This window comes from Furipterus horrens, unplaced genomic scaffold (assembly GCF_987537825.1).
Source record: "Furipterus horrens unplaced genomic scaffold, mFurHor1.1.pri manual_scaffold_13, whole genome shotgun sequence".
NCBI classification, from domain to species: domain Eukaryota; kingdom Metazoa; phylum Chordata; class Mammalia; order Chiroptera; family Furipteridae; genus Furipterus; species Furipterus horrens.
The window spans coordinates 52,784,587-52,806,113 of NW_028327183.1; the positions used below are offsets into that span (position 1 = coordinate 52,784,587).

At 40.5% G+C, this 21,527-nt stretch overlaps 1 protein-coding gene and 1 non-coding gene across 2 annotated transcripts; both read left to right on the forward strand.

Moving 5' to 3' along the window:
• Positions 1 to 1,277: 1,277 nt before the first annotated feature.
• On the forward strand, positions 1,278 to 1,426 carry LOC149995303 (small nucleolar RNA SNORA57). The gene has a single exon (XR_016507919.1). It is a non-coding gene; the product is annotated as a small nucleolar RNA SNORA57 (small nucleolar RNA).
• A 4,122-nt stretch (positions 1,427 to 5,548) lies between these two features.
• On the forward strand, positions 5,549 to 21,315 carry LOC149995304 (uncharacterized). The gene is made up of 4 exons (XM_090259177.1): positions 5,549 to 5,734; positions 6,139 to 6,265; positions 19,832 to 20,297; positions 20,520 to 21,315. Exons 1-4 carry the CDS (start codon positions 5,549 to 5,551, stop codon positions 21,313 to 21,315), a joined length of 1,575 nt encoding a protein of 524 aa, XP_090115303.1.
• Positions 21,316 to 21,527: the final 212 nt, after the last annotated feature.

Here is a 21,527-nt window from a genome sequence, read left to right on the forward strand (position 1 = left end):
GAAAGTTGTTGACAATCGGAGGGTAAGTAATCTCTCTGTGCCTCCTGTGGGTGGCTCTATGGAGTTAACAAGCGTGTTCTTCACAGCGAACCCAACACCGTGCTGTGTTGGTTGGTCCGGAGACTTCCCTTGCCAGTAGAAGGTGTAGTTGGTTTCTCTGATAGTTCCGTTGTCAGCCAACCAGGTCTCCTGTAGAGCCGCAATGTCGATGTTTAGTCGTGCCAGTTCCCTATCGATGACAGCGGTTATAAAAGGTTAAAAATTGCACATCCAGCAATTGCTATAAAAATATTAAGGTTCCCTAAAATGCTGAATAAAACATACAGTCTTCATTCTCTTCAGTTCACGGGTAGCAAAGCTCTTGGCTGAACGTAGGGAGGTCCATTGTGCTCACACACCGATCAGAGGAAGACTACTCCAGACAGGTGTAGAGGGAACATTGAGGGTGATATCAGGCTGCCCTAAAGCAAGCGTATGTGGTTGCACCATACCATTTACTTCCTCAGATATATTCCATGTGGCTCTTTCTCGGTATTGTTTTCCAGAAATTATTGATATTCCTCCAAAATATTTCTTAATGTATTTTCAGGATGTGGCTTCCTTTTCCTAACAATACAGGGTATATCTGGGAATGTGGTTCCATAACAAGTTTGCATTTGCTACCCAGATGTGTACACTGTTGACACACCCATGAAGGCGTTGAAAGTGGGCTTCTGACACTGAGAAAAAGGTTTTGCATTCAGAGATCTCATATCTTTGCAAGGAAATAATTATTTCACCTGTATTTGCATATGATATTTCTTACTGAATTTTTTGAGACATGGTCTGTTCTGAATATCTGTAGGGAACCGCTCCTCATGGGTTAGGGAATTGTAATCCCCGCCTGAGCATGACTTGCTGCCGGCATTCTGGCTGTGCTTGTCTTTAAGTCTCAACATAAGGCTGTGTGTGAAACAACCAAAGACCACTCAGAGGGTTTCCATGGGAATTGGATTTCAAGAATGCTTACTATGCTTTAGAACTTGCTCTGCTTTCTTTATCATTAATGTAACATAAACAATCTCTAGCAAGGAATGTATGAAACCTTGCACCTAATGCGAGTGTGGTGTCAAGATGTTTGATAGACCCTGACACAGACCTGTCACTGTACCCTCTGTACTGGTACATGTAATCTGTTATTGTCAACTCTAATCCAAACGCCAAAAAGCTATTGATGATTCATGAATTTTGACCTTGTATCGCCCATTTATATACTCCTCAATAAAAGGCACGAGGACCCTCCTCTTCTTGACGGGGGTCGGGCGTGTGGTCCCAGTCCTCGTACTGTACAGAGACAGAGTGAAAAGGCTCCAGCCCCCTCGACGTCATGTTTTCGGTGCCAATAGTTTCCAGTCCACCCGTTCTATCCTCAGGCATCGGGACACAAGTAAAAAAAAATAAAAAATAAATAAATAAAAGGCAAGAGGGATGAAGGTTTAGTTGCTGTTCTCCACTAGAGAGACAGCTACCTTCCTTCCCCCAGACATAATGAAATGTCCTGGGTAAAGTTTGTTCTGCTGTGGTCACGAAGACTCTGCTGGACAGAGCAGCTTCCAGTCCAGCCTAGGGTGTGTGAGGCACATCTGCCTCAAAAATCTTAAAGAATATGACCTGGACTGGGGAATACTGACTATGTAACAAATTTATATTCAGTGCCGGGATCGCTGCAATTCTGACATCTGTGTAGGTTGAGAAAATGGACCTCTGAGCCTGAGAAAAATGTTTTTAATTTCAGGATTTAACCCTCTCGCTGGGAAATGATGATGACTACCCCTGTAAATACAGTGACAGTGTGTGCATGGAACAGCACATTATTTCTGGCATAAAATTAAGGGGTGAGCAGTGTGTAGAAAGGTATGAATGATGATTAGTGGAGTACAAAGCATTTTTGAAATAGCTAGCAGACAGAAGGCTGTGAAACCTGAGAACAGGTTAGTCTCAGTGAGTGTAATTAATAGACAGTGAGTTATAATAGGTGAGAGAATTTATGAGAACTATAGGTATGCTGGAAAGCTGGCTATTATAAAATTCTCATTTCTGCCAAGTGTGAGTCCTTTTTATTCATTACCATTTGAGGGGCGAAAGCGAGGTGAATAAGCTATTGTAAAGTGTGAGGAGAAAATGTAGAATTATAGAAGAATAGGCATGGTATGGTCTTTCATTACTTAAAAAATCCAGTACTAATTATCTCTTGTTCAGAGATGTATCTAGGTCTGTGATATACAGCAGTGAATAAAGAAACGTCATCACAACATGGCTTCCTCAATGGCTTTATTGAAGGAGTAGCCAAGAACTAACAGAAAAATAATGTTTGTAGTAAATTGTTGGGTGATAAGATGATACGGAAACATAAACTGAGCAGCACTCAGGAGTGCCAAGCATGTGGATCCTGAGGATTTTAAGATCACACAATTAAGGGAGGGCGGAAAAAGATCTTATTCAATGAGGAAGGTGTTTTATGGACAAGAAAACACTGTACAGTCTTCCCTTGCCAGGGGTTGGCCAAAAGTGTCATATCACTATGATCATCATGCCAGTTTCAGTGCGCTGGAGATTATGTTCATTTACAAGGGATTTCTATAATTTCTGGTAAGTATTAAGATGTTCTTCAACTCCTCTCTTACATTACTTAGTTTAATGTTTTTTAAATTTTGGATTATATTTCAGTGGTCTTATACTCTGAATTAAAAGTATATATTTTATTTACTTACTTGTAGGGAGGGGAAGGGAGGGAGATATCTATTAGAAACAAGTTGTTAGGTGATGCCTCCTCACACATGGAATGCACTGGTCGGATCTTGTGGACTGCAAGCAGAGGCTTGTTCAGCAATGGAAGAAAAAGGCGTCTATGAAAAATCAGTGGATGGAGAACCCCGGGCAATGGGTAGAGCAGTTTTTAAATATTTGATCTGAAGAAAACTTTTGGGGCTGCTTGTTCTGTGGTAATCTCTTGAACCACCTGTTTGCTGCCAGGCATCCTGTTTTACACCCAGACCTTGTCTCGGCATTCTAAACACTGAGGTCACCAGGTTCCAGGAACACTAACAGCAGGTGTTTTTCTCAGAACAGGTTCCATGTAGGTGCTTTCCATTGCCTATAGAGTCCTTACAATGATGTGCTAGAAAAACATGGATCGAATGCCTCTTGCATACCCCCAAAAGGGGACCAGATCTTCAACACAGGAACATGCCTGAGGCGGAGGTGCCTCACACAACCTAGGCTCAGTTGGAAGCTGCTCTGTCCAGCAGAGTCTTTGTGACCATGGCGAAACAAACTTTACCCAGGACATTTCATTATGTCTGTTGAACAAACTTTTACCGAGGACAATTTATTGTAGGGAATCACTCCTTTTGGTTTAGGCAATTGTAGCCCCGGCCTGAGCGTGACCTGCCGCCAGCACCCTGGCTGTGCTTGTCTTTATGTCTCAACAGTGGCTGCGTGGGAGACACACCCAAAAACCATTCAGAGGGTTTCCGTGGGAGTTGGATTTGAACAATACTTGGTATGCTTTAGAACTTGCTCTGCTTTCTCATGTCTCTTAGTTAACTATAAACAATCTCTAGCAGGGAGTGTATGCCACCTTGTACCTAGTGCCAGTGTGGTGTCAAGATGTTTGATAGATCCTGGCATAGACTGTTCATTATATCCATTGTACTGGAATGTGTAATCAGTTATTATCAGTTGTAACCTAGGCACCTAAAAGCTATTGGTGATTTATGAATTTTGATCTTGTATCTCCTACGTGTATCCTTCTCAATAAAAGGCATAAGGGATGGAGGTCTAGCTGCTGTTCTCCACTGGAGAGGTAGTCACCTTCCTTCCCCTAGACGTAAAGAAGTGTCCTGGGTAAAAGTTTGTTCCGCCATGGTCATGAAGCCTCTCCTGGACAGAGCAACTTCCAACCGAGCCTAGGGTGTGTGAGGCACCACTGCCTCACTTTATTATGTCTGGGGGAAGGAAGGTGGCTACCTCTCTAGTGGAGAACAGCAACTAAACCTTCGTCCCTCATGCCTTTTATTGAGGAGGATACACATGAGAGATACAAGGTCAAGATTCATGAATCATCAATAGCTTGGAGACATTAGGATTACAGTTGACAGTAACAGATTACATGTACTAGTACAGAAGGTACAGTGACCAGTCTGTGTCAGGGTCTATCAGACATCTTGACACCACACTGGCATTAGGTGCAAGGTTTCATACATTTCTGCTAGAGATTGTTTATGTTACATTAATGATGAAGAAAGCAGAGCAAGTTCTAATATAAAGCATAATAAGCATTCTTGAAATCCAATTCCCATGGAAACTCTCTGAGTGGTCTTTGGTTATGTTTCACACACAGCTTTATGTTGAGTCTTAAAGACAAGCACAGCCGAAATGCCGGCAGCAATCATGCTCAGGCTGGGGCTACAATTCCCTAAACCACAAGGGGCGGTTCCCTACAATAAAGTGCCCTGGGTAAAAGTTTGTTCAACAGACATAATGAAGTGTCCTGGGTATGGAATGGGCCACCCGTAGATTCGCGGGCTAGGGCTCAATCCAGTGAGCAACATTAGCCAGGGCTGTACTCTCTGTTTTCAAATAACAAAATTTCTTACAGATTATTATTGATTTTTAATATTCATTGCACATATGCATATGATATTGTTAATAATGTATTTCATGTGATTTTTAAAGGTTCCTGAGCTATACATACAACAGTTTCATTTAAAATATGTACTTCATTTACTTTAAATAGAAGTTCTAAATAGTTCGCAATCTTCTCTCATTGAAAATGCCTGAAACATCATCTCACCTGTCTTCCAGATGTTTGTGATAGGCAAATTTTCTTTCATTATGATCATTACAATACCATTTTCACATTCATTAAAAACACCAATAATCGTGAGAATTCGATTGCCCAACATTTAAAAAAAATTATTTCTAAGGACATTCGAATTATATCCAAAAGGAGACCTCTATTTTATGTTTATATTATGCATCATAGTCCTATTTTTGTTTCAAAGACGTGCCTTACAGTCTTGAATTATATTTATCACATACATGTACGATATTGTAAGCAGGTCCTTTGTAGCATAAATTTTACCAAACTAATGCTAGAATAGCTCTTAGTATGACTCACAGTTGGGGTTCGAAAAGAAGGTGTTTTTATCAACATGGACTCAATTCCATTGGCCAAGAAAAGATGAAAACTTCCTTTAGCCATTTTCAGGATGTTTTTTGTGCCAAGTGTCATTTCCCATGGGCCCTAGCGGCGGATCGTGGTCTTTTTAAGCAGAAGGGATTTCGGTAAACGCCGATTCACCGCTTTGCTTTCCGTAACCACCATTACCCAGAACACCGTGGGACGAGTACCACCCCGCCTAGCCAGTGAGGTGTAGGAAAAAGCGGGGGTTGTTTTTGCGTTCACCGCACAGGGGTGGCCTTCTGGCTCAACGACGGGCATTTTGTCTCCATCCATAGTTGGTTTGAACTCACAGAACATCTCGGTCGCTGGGTGCTGGTGGAAATGCGGGGGAGGGGACGGCGCCAGAGTCGTGGTGCACAGAGCACACACGAGAGTAAGGAGCTGGGCGACCCTGACAGGGTGAGTGGGACAGGGGCCGCCATGCCCTTGGTGTCTTCGCCTCCCGCCGATACTTTCCGGCCTCCCCAACAGCATCCGTTGGCAGCCTCGCTCAGACGCTTCACTGAAGTAAGTGCACTAGCAGAGGAAGTGTGAGTTGACTGTCCTTGTTTCCTTTTTGGGGGACTTAAGTGTAAAGCATAAGGTCGTGTTTGGCGGTGTCTTGGAGGCATGATCTGGGAGAGTGAGTGGCATTACTTGTGGGGAAGAATGGGACCCTACAGTCATGTCCTAATGCTGATATGGCATTTATCTGCTCTCCGCTCCCTCCAGTGCCTGAAACAGCTGCTTGTGCTGAAGGTGATAACTAATTAATGGGGCTGTGATGACAGAGCGGCCAGCACTGGTATATGGGCCTGGTGTCCTCAGTGAACTGGGGAGCCCTGGAGGAAGTTGAGGGTGGGGACGATTTGTAAGAAGTTGTGGTAGTTCTCAGAAAAGACAGCTGAGGTCATTTGTTTCTATTTTGACAGGTTGGTGTGACCTTTGCGGATATTGCCGTGTACTTTTCCAGGAAGGAATGGCGCCTCCTGGATGACAGTCAGAGACGCCTGTACCTGGGTGTGATGCTGGAGAACTTTGACCTTATTTCCTCTCTGGGTAAGACCCTGACTTTGGCCAGTTACATGGACCTGGTTTTGCATTTCCCATGTCTCCTGTTCTCTAGGGGCTGCTCTCTCCTCACATGTGGACGGTAAGCCCTGCTTGATTTTCCAGGTTTCTGAGCAGTTGCTTTCCTTGGTAGGTGTGGTTTGTGTGTACGTCCCTACCCCACCCCCCACGCCCACTCCTGCAATACCAATAGCTGTTGTACTGAACTCATAGGGAAGGATTTGTGGTTGGTAATGTTGCACGGAGCCTACTGAATACCACCTTGGTTAGTGAGGAAGAGCCTTTTTTCTATTCCTGTTGGTCATTTGTGCATATTTATATGGAAAATTGTTTTACATTGTTGGGCTAATGAGTTTTGAATGTCTTTATATTTTATAGATGCCTTTTCACCTCCTGGAACATGGCTTTTTACATTGGCTTAATATGGCTTCACAGATACTGCTTTTGCTCTTCTTTTTTTAGTCTTTCAATGTTTTTAGTAACCCTGCGTTTAGCATATTTAGTGTTGCCAGTTTTTCAGCAGACTCAGATGCTGGTTACTAGTGTTAGTGATAAAGTAATTTTAAATAAGTCATATAGAGTTTTTTTAGACTCAGGTGTTGCTTTGTTAACATTCTACAGTATAGTGTTGACAGAACTTTATTATTTACTGATAATTCAAACAATTTATGTGACATTTTCTGAAGGGAAACTAAAGCTTCTCAGAGCCATATATTAATATGTTGTGCAAATATTTTCTCCAATCTTGAGTTTGCCTATTCTTCTTTTTATCTCTTTCCTTAATACATTTTTTTGATTTTTATTTTTAAATAGGAAGGAAGGGAAAATAGATGGAGAGAACTGTCGCTGTGAAAGAGAACTCAGTTATGTGCCTTGATCAGGAATTCAACAGGCCACTTGTAGGTTTACGGGATGACTCCCCACCAACTGAGCCACACTGTGCGGGGCTGCCTTTTCTTTCAGGTTGTCCATTGTTCTTCTGTGGAGAAGCCTTTTCATTTGTTGTAGCTTAAATTGTTTATATATGCTGTTTTGCATTGTGATTGTTGTCACATTCAGGAGATTATTTCAAATCAAATCTTCATCCCTGAGTAGTAATTGGTTTGAGCATCTTCCTGCAAACCGACAGGTCATCGGTTGGATTCCCAGTTTGGGAACATGCTTGTGTGCTGGCTGGGTCCCCAGTTGGGGGTGTGGGAGAGGCAACATATCAATGCTTGTCTTACACATTGTTGATTCCCTCCCCCTCTGTCTCCCTCTCTTTCTCCTTCTCCGAAAGAAAAAGAATAAAATCTTTTTAAAAAATGGTTATACAGATGAAAAGGAAAACCACATCTCTAAAGCATCTTCTCTAAGTTGCCTGGAAAGTGTTTTAAGTTTTAGGACTGCCGTTTACTTTTTTTTACATTTGAGTTAATTTTTATCAGTGGTTTCCAGTTTTGTGGTTTACATATGAATATCTATTTTTCCCAGCACTGTTAATTCAAAAAACCATAGTTTTCTTATTTTTTTTGCAGTTTTTGTCAAAGACTAGTTGAATGTTGGTGCCTGTGTTTATTTCTGTGTTGCGTGTGTTGTTGTTTTGGACTGTGTTTTTGTGTTGATTGTAGTAAGACATTGTTTGGTTGCTTTGGCTTTGTAATAGATTCAAGTTAGGAAGTGTGATGCCCACAAAATTTGTTCTTGCTCAGGATACCTTTTGCTATCCGAAGTCTTTTGAGGCCCTGTACATTTCAGGATTCTTTTTTGATTTGTGTGTAAAATACCATTGGAATTGTCAACTTGCATTTAATCTATAGATTGATTAGGGAATATAGGCATTTTATTGTTATTAAATTTTAAATCCATGAAAACTGGCTGTCTTCCAGTCATTTGCCTTTTCATCATTTTCTTTAAGGACTGTCTTGTCCTGTTCAATGTTCAGACATTTCACCTTCTTTGTTTGAATTTATCCATATGTATTTTATTGTTTTTGATGCTGTTGAAACCCTGGCTGGTTTGGCTCAGTGGATTGAGCGTCGACCTGCGAGCTAAGTGTTGCTGGTTCGATCTTCCAGTCAGGGCACATCAGAGAAGGAAAACTCTGACTCCAAAAAACCTCCGCTGCCTTGCGGCATACCTCTTCAGGGGAAAGGCTAAGGGAGTAAACCCTGACAGAAAATCCGGAGCCGGAGTCCCTAAGGCGGTTTGACGTTGTAGTCAACACCGGCAACTCCTGTGGCGCACCTGAAGCCAAGCTGTATTGACTCCGTCTTTCCCTTGAACCCTTCAGCTGTGAAGAGAGGGCGGGTCTGCTGCATGGGCAACAGCAGACCCTCCATATCACCCTGCCCAGGCTCTGTAGCTTCAGCTTCACTGGAGAGGACACTCCAGCGTCATCACAAGATGTTGATTCAACACGGGAGGAGACAGATACCGTGTCACTCCCGAGTCGGACTGCACAGCCATTCTCGGCGGTGTAGATAGACTCTTAAGAAGCTACACCATCGTCTCTCGAGACGGACGGCTGCCGACGGATGCTGTTGAAATGTTGACTACCTTCTTCATATTTTTATTTTCTTTTTAATCCTGACCTTAGTATATATATTGATTTTAGAGAGAGGGGGAGAAAGGGGGAGAGAGTGAGAATCATGTATGTGAGAGAGAAACATCTATCAGTTACCTCCCTCATGTGCCCCAACCTGAAACCAATGAGCAACCTACCTGTGTTCTCTGACCTGGAATCAAATGAACTGAGCCACCTGGCCATGACTCTTTATTTCTTTAATAAAGAATTTTTTATTAGTGTGTAGAAATAAAACTGAGATTTGTATGTTGAGTTTGTATCCAGTCACTTTTCTCCATTTACTTATTTATTTTTTCATTTAGTTTTTATTTTTTAACCCTTTGAGTGCCAGTGTTGTTCCCAGTGACTCTTTTTTCAATGGCTATAAATGTAAATAACAATGGAATAATTCGTATTTTATGTTTTGTTCTCTTTTTTTGTACATCAGATTATATATTGATATAACTTTTTCTCATGTTGATCCAAATATTGAATTTTTACGCTTGTTCAAATACTGACATATTAATTCTGTTATAATTTTTACTTACATTTTAAACTGTCCTTTTAATTTCATTTATCTTTGCAATAATTGTCGAAACTATGCAGTGTGCATGATAAGGAAGCTTTTGCTAATGGACGTTTTTATTGCTTCAGGGTATAGAGTTAGCATTTTGTTTATAAACTGTTTTTTCACTGTTTATATCTAATGATGTATGTCTCTAGTGTGAATGCCGTTTGTGTTCTATTTTTTGTATGTTATGGGTTTTTTTTTTCAAAATTTATGCAATATTTGGCATACTTCTTGCTTGTTATGCATGTTGCTATGTGCTTTTCCAAATTATAATTATAGATTTTATATTATGCCATCTATTATACTTCAAAAGCCATATTGAAGGAAAGAATTTATTTTTTCTAAAATAATTGTTAAAATAATTTTAATGCAATGAATTTTTTGCTAAATTGCACCAAAGAACACTGCTTACAAAAGAAGAGTGTATTTACTATATGTTGTGTAAAATTTTTGGCAAATTATTATGGGTAATGTTTTTATAGACATTTTTCATAAACTCTGCATTTCTTAGCAAAATAGCCTGGCATTTCTCTCATGAATTTTAGCAATTATGCATGCACTCAAAGGTTTAAGTACATTTTATTGATAATGCTGTTACACTTGTTCCAGTTTTTTTTCTTTTCACTTCGCTCCCTTCCACCCAGTATCCCCTTCCCTCCAGCGTTTGACCCTTCTTACTTCATGTCCATGGGTCATGCCTGTATATTCTTTGGCTTCTCCCTTTCCTATACTATTCTTTTTTTTTTTTTTTAAGCATCAGGTTGGTGCAAAAGTAATGTCTGTCTGATTTTTATAAAAGAAAGTTTTAGATAGTATGTATTAAATTTGTGCCTCATAATTTTTTGATGTCACAGTGACTAATTTATACCTTATTATTTCAGATTATCAATGTATTGTTCATAATCATCCACAATATTTGCACCCATGTTCGTCCCATCTACAGACCACATTAGAAGTGTTTTACTCTATGAGTTTCATAAAGGTGCCAATGCAAGGACAGCAGAAAAGTATATCCAGAGCACTTATGGGAACAATGCAGTGACTGAAAGAAGTTGCAGAAGGTGGTTTTCCTGTTTCGGAAGTGGGGATTTCAGTTTGAGAAATAGCCAAAAGAGGGTTGTCCGAAAAACTTGATTCTGAAGTGCTGGAAGCTGTTGTCACAGAAAACCCCACCATTACCTCTAGGGAACTTGCAGAACAATTTAATGTCTCCCATACAGCCGTGCTACACCAACTGAAAAGGATCGGAAAGGTCTCAGTAGTTGGAAAATGGGTCCCACATGAACTGTCTCCAGATAATCTGCAACAGCGTGTTGCTTGTTGTGAATCATTGCTTTTGCAACACCTTCAGGCGCCACTTTTAGGGAGGCTGTTACAGGTGCTGAGAAGTGGATCCTTTACCATAATGTTAAATGCTTCCAATCATGGGTCAGTCGAGGAGGAAGAGGAATTCAACAACCAAGAGGAAGGCTTCATCCAAAGAAGATCATGTTGAGAGCATGGTGGGATATGGAAGGAATTGTCCATTACGAACTGTTAGACAACAATTAAACAATTACTGCTAATCTTTACTGTGAACAACTTCATCTTTTGAAAGCAACTTTGAACCAAAAGCGACCTTCCTTAGTCAACAGAAAGGGTGTCAACTTCCATCATGATAATGCTTGTCTTCACACAGCTTGATTCGCCAAAAATTTCTTGAAAGAGTTTGGTTGGGAAATATTGCTTCATCCTCCATATTCTCCTGACCTTGCTCCATCTGATTATCACTTGTTTGGGGGACTACAGAACCATTTTTCATGGTCTTAGGTTGACATCAAGAGAAGAGGTTGAAAATGAGTTGGATTCATATTTTGCTTCAAAACCTAAAGACTTTTAAAAGTATGACTTTTATAAGCTAGTTGACAGATGGAATGAGGTTCTAGAAAGCAAAGGAGGTTATGTAACAAATAAATATTTTCATAATCATGGGTTTTTTCATTTTTAAAATAGACTTCTAAATTGGACATTATTTTTACACCAGCCTTATATATTTTATTGGTTATGTTGTTACAGTAATCCCAATTTCTTTTCCCTTTGCTCCCCTCTGCCCAGTACCACCCTTCCCTCCAGTAACCCCAGCCCCCTTAGTTTATGTCCATGGGTCATGCATATAAGTTCTTTGGTTTCACCCTTTCCTCTGTTATTCTTAACCTCCCTCCATCTATTTTGTACCAAGCAGTTATGGTTCTTAATCCCTGCACTATTTCCCCATTTTTCCCCCCTTCCTGTTCCCAGCTGATAACCGTCCAGATGATCCCCATACCTATAATTCTGTTCCTATTCTGGTTTGCTTAATTGGATTTTGTTTTGATTTTTTAGATTCAGTTGTTGATAGGTGTGAGTTTGTTGTCATTTTAATGTTTATAATTTTTACTTTTTCTTAAGTAAGTCTCTTTGACATTTCATATAATAATGGCTTGGTGAGGAACTCCGTTAGCTTTACCTTGTCTGGGAAGCACTTTATCTGCCCTTCCTAAATGATAGTTTTGCTGGATAGAGTAATCTTGGTTGTATCTCCTTGCTTTTCATCACCTTGAATATTTCTTGCCAGCCACATTCTTACCTGCAAAGTTTCTTTTGAGAAATCAGCTGATGGTCTTATAGGTACCCCTTTGTAGGTAACTCTCTGCTTTTCTCTTGCTGCTTTTAAGATTCTCTCTTTATCTTTAAACTTTGGTGTTTTAATTATGATGTGTCTTGGTGGGATCCTCTTTGGGTCTAGCTTGTTTGGGACTTTCTGAGCTTCCTGGAGTTGTATGTCTATTTCCTTTGCCAAGTTTGGGGAGTTTTCCTTCATTATTTTCTCACATAGACTTTCAATTTCCTGCTCTTCCTCTTCTTCTGACGCCGCTATGGTTTGGATGTTGGCATGTTTAACATTGTCCCAGACATTCCAAAGCCTCTCCTCATTTTTTTCAATTCTTCTTTCCTCATTCTGTACTGGTTGACTGTTTTTTTCTTCCTTATCTTCCAAATCATTGATTTAAATTCTGGTTTCCTTCCCGTCACCATTGTTTTTAGGTAGATTTTCCTTTGTTTCATTTAACATAGCCTTCACTTCTTCCTTTATGCGTTTGCTGTACTTAAACATATCTGTCACGCCTGTGAGCATCTTTATCACTGGTGTTTTGAACTCTACATCTGTTAGGTTGGCTATCTCCTCATTTGTTAGGTTGGCTATCTACTTGTCACTTAGTTCTCCCACTAGAAACTTGATCTGCTTGCCCTTTTGGGCCATACTTCTCTGTCTCCTCATTTGACAGGCTCCTGTTTTTGTCTCTATATCTTAAGTAGAGCTATCACACCTGTTATGTTGTAAGGGGCATAGACTTAGGTATTCATCAGTACCTGTGAGCCGTTTCACCACATTGTGGCGCTGTATGTGGGGGAGGGGTCTGAAGGGAACAATGCCACTTGCTCAGCACTTACCCCTGTTCCAGGCACTTCTCCCACTTCTGTATGGTACTGGTGCCTCTCTAGCTGTTGCCCTGGCCGTTGTTCCCAGAATGGTTAGTCTGCAGATGTTCCTGGACCATGGGGGAACCTTAAATCAAGTGGACTCTGCTGAGAGACCAGCAGTTTCTTCCTCTGTCCAAACACCCAGTGTTTGCACAGCCAGAAGCAATGAGGCTTTATTTTTCCCAGCTCTGAGACCGTTAGCTGTGTGGTCTGATCCGGTGCTGGGAGTGCTCCCCAGGTGTCCCTTCTGACTTTTTAAAACGGGTGACCGCGCTTTCTGCCAGCCTGCTGCTGCCACCCCTGCTGCAACCACCACAGAGCGTCCTCTCCACCTTGGCTCCACCCCTCCTATCTGTCTGAATGAGTATTTCTTCTTTATATCTTTGTTGGGCTTCCGTGCAGCTCGATTTTCTGGAACTTCTGGTTGTCTCTAGTTTTGAGGTAGTTCTACTCATTCTTAGTTGTGGAGGGAGACACAGCGTGTCTGTCTAGGCCTCCATCTTGGCTGGAAGTCCCCTATACTATTCTTAACATCACCCTGTCTATTTTGTACCTTCCAGTTATGTTTCTTAATTCCTACACCATTGCCACATTTCTCCCCTTTCCAGCCCAACTGAAAATCTTCCCTATGATCCCCATACTTATGATTTTCTTCCTATTCTGGGAATTTGCTTAGGTTTACGGTTGTTGTTTTTTTCTTAGATTCCGTTGATAATTCTGAGTTTGTTTTCAGTTTAATGTTCATAGTTTTGGGCTTCTTATTTTTCTTTAATCCCTTTAACATTTCATACAATAATGACTTGATGATGAACTCCTTTATCTTTACCTTGTCTGGGAAGCACTTTATCTGCCTTTCCATTCTAAATGATAGCTTTGCTGGATACAGTAATCCTGGTTGTAGGTCCTTGCTTTTCATCACTTTCAATACCTGTTGCCAGTCCCTTCTTGCCTGCAAAGTTTTTTGGAGAAATCAGCTGATTGTCTTTTTTTTTTTTTTTAAAGATTTTATTTATTTTAAAAGAGGGGAAGGATGGGAGAAAGAGCGGGAGAGATACATCAATGTGTGGTTGCCTCCTGCGAGCCCCTGACTGGGGGCCTAGTGTGCAACCCACTAATGTGCCCTGAATGGGAATGGAACGAGCGACCCTTTGGTTCACAAGGAGGCACTCAATCCACTCATCCACATTAGCCAGGGGTGATAGTCTTATAGGAGTAGGTAATTCTCTCCTTTTCTCTTGCTGCTTTTAAGAGTTTCTCTTTATCTTTAACCTTTGAGACATTAATTATGATGTATCTTGGTGTGTTCCTTCTTGGATCTACCTTCTTTGGGACTCTCTGTGCTTCCTGGATTTGTATGTCTGTTTCACTTACCAATTTAGGAAAGTTTTCCTTCATTGTTTTTTCACATAAGTTTTCCATGTCTTGCTCTTCCTCTTCTTCTGGCACCCATATGATTCAGATGTTGACATGTCTAAAGTTGTCCCAGAAGTTCCTACGTTCTTGTTTTTTCATTTCTTCTTTCTTGATTCTGTACTGGTTGACTGTTTATTTCTTTCTTAGGTTCCAAATTCTTGATTTGAACCCAGGCTTCCTTCCCTTCACCATTTGTTTTGTGTGGATTTTTTTTTCACTTTGCATAGCCTTCATTTCTCACCTTATGCGTTTTTCTAGTTAATCTTTCCTGTCAAGTCTGTGAGCATCATTATCACCAGTGTTTTGAACTCTGTCACTGTTAGGTTGCCTCTACTTGATCTGCTCCCTTCTTTTGGGCCATACTTCTCTGTCTCCACAACTTCACAGCCTTCCTCTTTTTGCCTCTTTGTCTTAGGTAGAGCTGGCACACTTGTTATGTTGTAAATGTCAGAGCCTTAGATATTCGTCAGTGCAGGGTGACTCGCTTCACCACGTTGTGGTGCTGTATGTGGACAGCCATTCTTAGAGTGAACAATGGCACTTGCTGCTGCATCTCGTTTAGACTGGCGCACCTCTAGCTGTTGCCCTGGTTGTGTTTCCCAAAGTGGATGGGTTTGCAGACGTTCTAGGACCATCGAGACCTCTACAGAAATGGACTCTGCTGAAAGACTGGCAGTTCTTCCTCCACCTCAACCCCAGAAGTTTTCACAGTCAGAAGCAATGAGGCTTATTGTCCCCAGCACTGTAGTCATGAGCTGCACAGAGCAGCGTGGTTCTGTAATTGCTCCTCAGGTGTCTCTCTGCACTCTTTTAATGCATTAGTGTTCTTTCCACTGGCCGACCTGAGCTACTGCCTTGCTGTAAATGCTGCCGCCACATTGAAGCCTCTTTGCTCCTTCTGTCAGGATGAGTATTGTTTTTTCATGTATTTGTTTGTTACACTAACGTACAGTTCCATTTTCTGGTAGTTCTGGTGGTTTTTAGCTTAGAAGAAGTTGTACATCTCGTTATTGTTGTGGAGGGTGGTGATGTGTGTGTATCTAAGTCTCTGTCTTGGCCGGAGGTTCTATTTATGTATTTATAAAATTTTTTATTTATTGATTTTCAGAGAGAAAAGGGAAACATTTTTTTGCCATTCCAACCATGTCTGCATTCATAGCCCAATGGATGTCCCCTTATAGGGTATTGTTTCACAACCTAGGTTCTTTTTGCCCTGACCAGGGCTCTGAATTTTTTATAATTTCAGGAGATTACTGTGGGAATTTGACAGTTTTTTCTACATAGGGTTGTGTCATGTGCCACCATTTCTTACACTGTTGCATTGTGGTTCATGGTATTGGGTGTAATGTCATATCTTAAATTGTTCTTTAAGTTATTTGAGTCTCTTGTTTTAGTCTAATTAACGGTTTGCCAATTTTGTGTATCTTTCAAAAAATTACTCTTTAAGATATTTTTTTTTTGGTCTTGTCTCTATTTCTTTTAATGGCTTTTTTTTCTTTGCTAGCTTTGGGTGTACTTTCTTGTTGTTTTTAAAATTTTCTGAGTTGTAATGATGGGTTGTTTATGTCGGATCTTTTTGTTTTTAGTGTAGACATCACTACAAAATTTTCTCTTAGAATTGCATTTTATACATAAGCTTTGATAGATTGTGTTTATATTTACCATGCCTGTAGATTTTTCTATTTTAAGCCTTTGTTTATTTATTTTTTATGATTTTGTATAGTGACTTGACTGTTTTGTCTTTTGTAAAATGGTTTTCACTGGTCATTTTCAAAAGACTACATAAAACCACTTATACTCTTTACAATTTAATTTATCCTGTTAACATCTTCACTGCATCCAAGATTCTACCTTTTGACTCTCTACCACATAACCCTTTGTTATTCTTGATGTCACAATTTACATTTTTTATATTATGTATCTTATAAGGTACAGAATGATGGCTTCATTATTTTTATTAGATTTAATTTTAAATCTTTATGATAGCTGTGTAATATGCGTTCCACCAATCTGGTGCTACTGTATAGTAAATTTGATTTTATTCTCACTCACTAGTGAGAATTATACTTCCCCATCTATTCATGTTCCTATTTAGTACTCTTTCATTTGATCTTGTAGAAGTTTTTTTTGCATTTCTAAAAATTCAGGTCGAGTGACCATGAAGTTCTTTAGTGTTTGTTTGTCTGGGACAGTATTTCTTTCTGAAGAACAGGATTTCCAGATAAAATATTAATGGTTTTCATTTAGTGTTCTAAATATAATATTTTCATAATCTCCTAGTCTGCAAGTGTTCTTCAGAGGAATCTGCTGATACCCTTATTGAGGCATGCCCCTGTGTGCAAGGAGTTTCTACTTCTTTGTGTTTTCACAGCTCTCTTTGACTTTGATTTTTGACACTTTTGTTTTTCTTTCTCGGTGAAGTCCAGCTTGCTTTGAACCTGTACAGGAAACTGTGAGTAGGCATGCACTTGATTATTCACCGCTCCTCTTCCGATTTGAGAAGTCAGTCCTCAGCTCACTGTTTTAAAATAAATGTTCTACCTATCTGGTTCCTAGACTCGTTTTTTCTGTCTCTGCCCCTGACACACCACACACACACACACACACACACTCACACCAGTGATTCCCATAATGGAAAGATCAGGAACCCTTATCATGTTGCCTTATTGAACTTGCCACATTTTAACTTTTTAAAAAAGATTTTATATATTTATTTTTAGAGAAAAGGAAAGGGAGGGAGAAAACATCAATGTGTGGTTGCCTCTCATGCACCCCGAACCGCGTAACTGGCCTGCAACTAAGGCATGTGCCCTGACTGGGAATCAAACCAGCGACCCTTTGGTTGGGAGGCTGGCACTCAATCCACTGAGCCACAACAGTCAGGGCCATATTTAAATTTTTTATTTCCTTTTTTTGTTTTTCTCCACCTCGATGCTTTCAAATGACATGTTCTTTCCATGACTTCTTTTAATAATTTTTATTGCAGTTTTCATTTCTTCCATGTAATTTGACAACTGCGCCATTTTTATTTTTATTATGTATTTCTTTTTCTGTATATCTGATATTCTCCTGTTGTTCCTGTGTCAGTATCTCCTTACATTTGGTTCCATTTGTATTCTCTTGTGGGTCATGGATGTTTTTGAAAGTAAATATTTGGGAATCCTTATCAGGTTTCCATAGGATTTCATTTCTTTGGTATCGATTATGGGAAAATTTTTATGCTCTCTTGATAGTGGCCTTATTTGTAGCACTTATTTTAACTATAAGGATGTCTAAGCATTTGAGGAAGTGGAAACTCCTTTCAATTTTATGGCTAGAGAAATAATTCATCACGTCTTGATGTGTGGTTGGCTCAGTTGTGGTTCTGTTTGAATCTTGAGACAAGTCCCAGCGGCCTACTCTACTTGATGCTACGTGAGATGAGGTCAGAATGACAAAATATGTGCAAGTCCCATCTGCTTTCTCAGAATTTCTTTTCATTGATAGGTGTTTTGGAGTCTTTGGTTGCAAATACTGCTGCGCACAACCTGATATTTTGTGTTTTTTCAGGTCTAGACTGTCGACAAAGAGATTTGTTTTGGATTTTATGCCAAGAAACTCTATAGGGCCCTCTGATGAGTAAACTGTGGGAGCTTCACAGATGTTGCAGGGGTTTCTGTGGTTCTTAAAAAAGAAAATTTTCCGTGTCTGTCACAGAACAGTTTAGTAAAGTCAACTAGCACGATCACAGTGGTTCACAGAGGTAACTTGAACTCTTGTTTTGATCCTAACCATCTTCAAACGGGTTTGGTAACCCACACCCCAGTCATGCTTTCTAAGAGGTTCTTTGTTCTTTTCTCTTTTCTGCTTTGTTGTTGTTGTTGATTATTAATTGCTTTTGGAGACATAAGGTAAAGGGAGAGGCGATAAAATCAATTTCTTATTCCAATTATTTATGCATTCATTGGTTGATTCTTCTATGTGCCTTGACCGGGGATCAAACCCACAACCTTGGTTTATGAAGATAACCCTCTCACCAACTGAGACACCATATATGGTTTGATTTTCTATTTGTCTTAAACAGATTTTTATTCCCCTTCCCTGTGGATGATTTAGTCTCTCAGTAGCTGTCTCCTTGTACTGGAAGAAGGGAAAATTGTCATACTTCTTATTTGGCCATATTGCGGAAGTCACCCACATAGATATTTTTCTGTGATCTGTTTCTTCTTTGTTGTCCTATCATACTGCTGGCCATCCATGTGTTCAGTTTTTCTCTTTGATGTTATATGGCCTATATTTCATATAACAACTCCACTGGGATTGAAGAGAAGAATCATTTGTGATTCTGTAGAGTAACTTGACTCCATCCATGCTATACTAGACCTACATCTAGTTTTGCCTTAGTGAATGGCTGTTGGAAATGTTTTCACGCTTGGGCTTTGCTCAGGTCATAGCTAGGAATCTATTTTGTTCATCAGTGTTTTGTCATCATTTCCTGTTCCTCAGCCCATTCCTCTTATCCTTTGTTGTTGAGAGTTTGTTAGTTACTCAATTCTAAATTTTCATTTTAACTTTCATTCCCAGCCCACAGATAATCTTCACTTCTCTAAAGTTTGTGCCGCAACTATTTCTCTTAGAATTTTTTTCTCCCCTGTAACATTGGTCTATGCTTGCAGACCCTTGGTGTGTGCAGTTACCATTGTTTTGACCTTGAATATTATAGGCATTGGTACAATTGAGGTTGACAAGCTTGAGTTCATAGAAAGTATTCTACACTGCCTCACATCACCAGTGGGAAAGGCCCTACAGGAAGCCATTTGAGGAAGAACAACGAGTATTCCCTGACTATCCTCTATGTGTTTCATTCCATGCTTCTGTCTATTACTTGGTTAGGTCACCACCACTGAGTTACTTTTGTGGCTATTAAAGTATAACGGCTATTTCTTCAGTGTGCAACTCAATTGTATTGAAAATGGCTTCATAGGTTTATGCCAAATTGTGAAAGATGGCCATTTGTAATGAGGATATTTCTTCCTTCATACTTTTTTTTTCTTTTAAAAAATTTATTTATTTGTTTCTTTAATTTAATTTAATTTTATTTTATTTGAGAGAGGGGAAAGGAGAAAGAGAGGGAGAGAAACATCACTGTGTCGTTGCCTCTTAATTGCGCCCCCAACTGGGGACCTGTCGTGCAACCTAGTCATGTGCCCTGACTGGGAATCGAACCAGCAACACTTGGCTTGCAGGCCAACGCTCAATACGCTGAGCCACAGCAGCCAGGGCTACCTTTATACTTTTTGTGATGATGTTACTTATTTACTTTGAGAGTAAGGGGATGGTAGGAAAAAGGTAGGGAGAGACACATTAATTCATGGTTGCCTCGCAACTGAGGCCCTGGCTGGCAACCCAGGTATTTGCCTGACTGGGAATTGGACCACTGCCCATTGCTTTGCAACGGCACTCAATCTATTGAGCCAAAGCGGTCAGGGTGACTATATTTCTTCTAAAGATAAGATAGACTTTACAAGTTTTTCCTTTCTTTCAGGTTGCTGCTGTGGAGCAGAGGAAGTGGAAGCACTGAAAGAACGGGATGTTTCTGTAAGAGTGTCTGAGGCAAAGAATCACAAGGTAGCTTTGTCTCCCCCAAAGAACCACCCCTGTGAGAGTTGTGGGGGAGTTTGGAGAGACATTTTTCACTTCATAGAGGAGCAGGAAACACAGCACATTCAGAAGCTGTTGAGATGTGGGGCATGTGGAAAACGATATTATTTCAGTACAAAGTGTCACGAGCACCGAGACCTTCACGAGAGAGAAAAGACTTTTATGGGAGCGGTGGACAGCATGTCACTTGCCAAGGATTGCAATTATAATGTGTCCCAGAAGCTTTTTAACTGTAGTGAGGTTGGACTGGACATTCTTTCAGAGTCAGAACATCCCCCACAAGAGACCACTCAAACCAGAGAGAGGCCGAACAGAGTCTCAACACCTAGAGTGACTATTCAAAGAAAAAATTATTTCATCCCCAGTGACTGTAAAAAAGCTGTTTGCTGCAAGCATACATATGTTCAGAACAAGGGAGTTTCTACCAGAAGACCGAATATTGTGTGCCATGATTGTGGAAAATATTTTACCAGAATTTCTACTTCTTCTTATGCAAAGACAATTCATGCTGGACAAAAGCTCTATCATTGCAGTGAATGTGGGAAATCTTATCGCAGTAACAATGGCCTTCGTTATCATCAGAGATTTCACACAGGTGAAGGGCCTTATAAATGCAGTGAATGTGGGAAATGTTTTACCAGCAAGAAAACCTTTCATGTCCGTAGGCGCATTCATACTGGGGAAAGGCCTTATGAGTGCAGCGAATGTGGGAAAACTTTTACCTGGAAGCAAACCCTTCATGTACATAGGCGAGTTCATACTGGGGAAAGGCCTTTTGAGTGCAGCGAATGTGGGAAATCTTTTACCAGGCGTGAGGGCCTTTATGTCCATATGCGTGTTCATACTGGGGAAAGGCCTTATGAGTGCAGCGAATGTGGGAAAACTTTTACCTTGAAGCAAACCCTTCATGTACATAGGCGCGTTCATACTGGGGAAAGGCCTTTTGAGTGCAGCGAATGTGGGAAAACTTTTACCTTGAAGCAAACTCTTCATGTACATAGGCGCGTTCATACTGGGGAAAGGCCTTTTGAGTGCAGCGAATGTGGGAAATCTTTTACCAGGCGTGGGGGCCTTTATGTCCATAGGCGTGTTCATACTGGGGAAAGGCCTTATGAGTGCAGCGAATGTGGGAAAACTTTTACCTTGAAGCAAACCCTTCATGTACATAGGCGCGTTCATACTGGGGAAAGGCCTTTTGAGTGCAGCAAATGTGGGAAATCTTTTAGTACCAAAGGGTACCTTCATGTACATCAGAGAGTTCATACTGGGCAAAGGCCATATGAGTGCAGTGAATGTGGGAAATCTTTTATCACCAGCCAGAATCTTCATAAACATCGGAGAGTTCATACTGGAGAAAGGCCTCATTAGTGTAGTGAAATTGGGAAATCTTCCATCCATAGCAGTGGCCTTCAGTATCATCAGAGTGTTCACAGATGAGAAAGGCCTTAGGGTTGCAGGGAATGTGGGAAATCTTATAGTATCACTGGCCTTGGCTATGAGAAGCAATTTCACATTGTAGAAAGGCCGTTAGTGCAGTTAATGTGGGAGATTTTTTAGCCACAATTCTAACCTACCTTCAC

Bases quoted from the DNA above. Each gene is read 5' to 3' on its own strand.
- LOC149995304 (XM_090259177.1), top strand. From the start codon at position 5,549: ATGCGGGGGAGGGGACGGCGCCAGAGTCGTGGTGCACAGAGCACACAC. The intron at 5,735-6,138 runs GTAAGTGCACTA...CTATTTTGACAG, and splicing joins CGCTCAGACGCTTCACTGAA to GTTGGTGTGACCTTTGCGGA. The intron at 6,266-19,831 runs GTAAGACCCTGA...CCTTTCTTTCAG, and splicing joins TGACCTTATTTCCTCTCTGG to GTTGCTGCTGTGGAGCAGAG.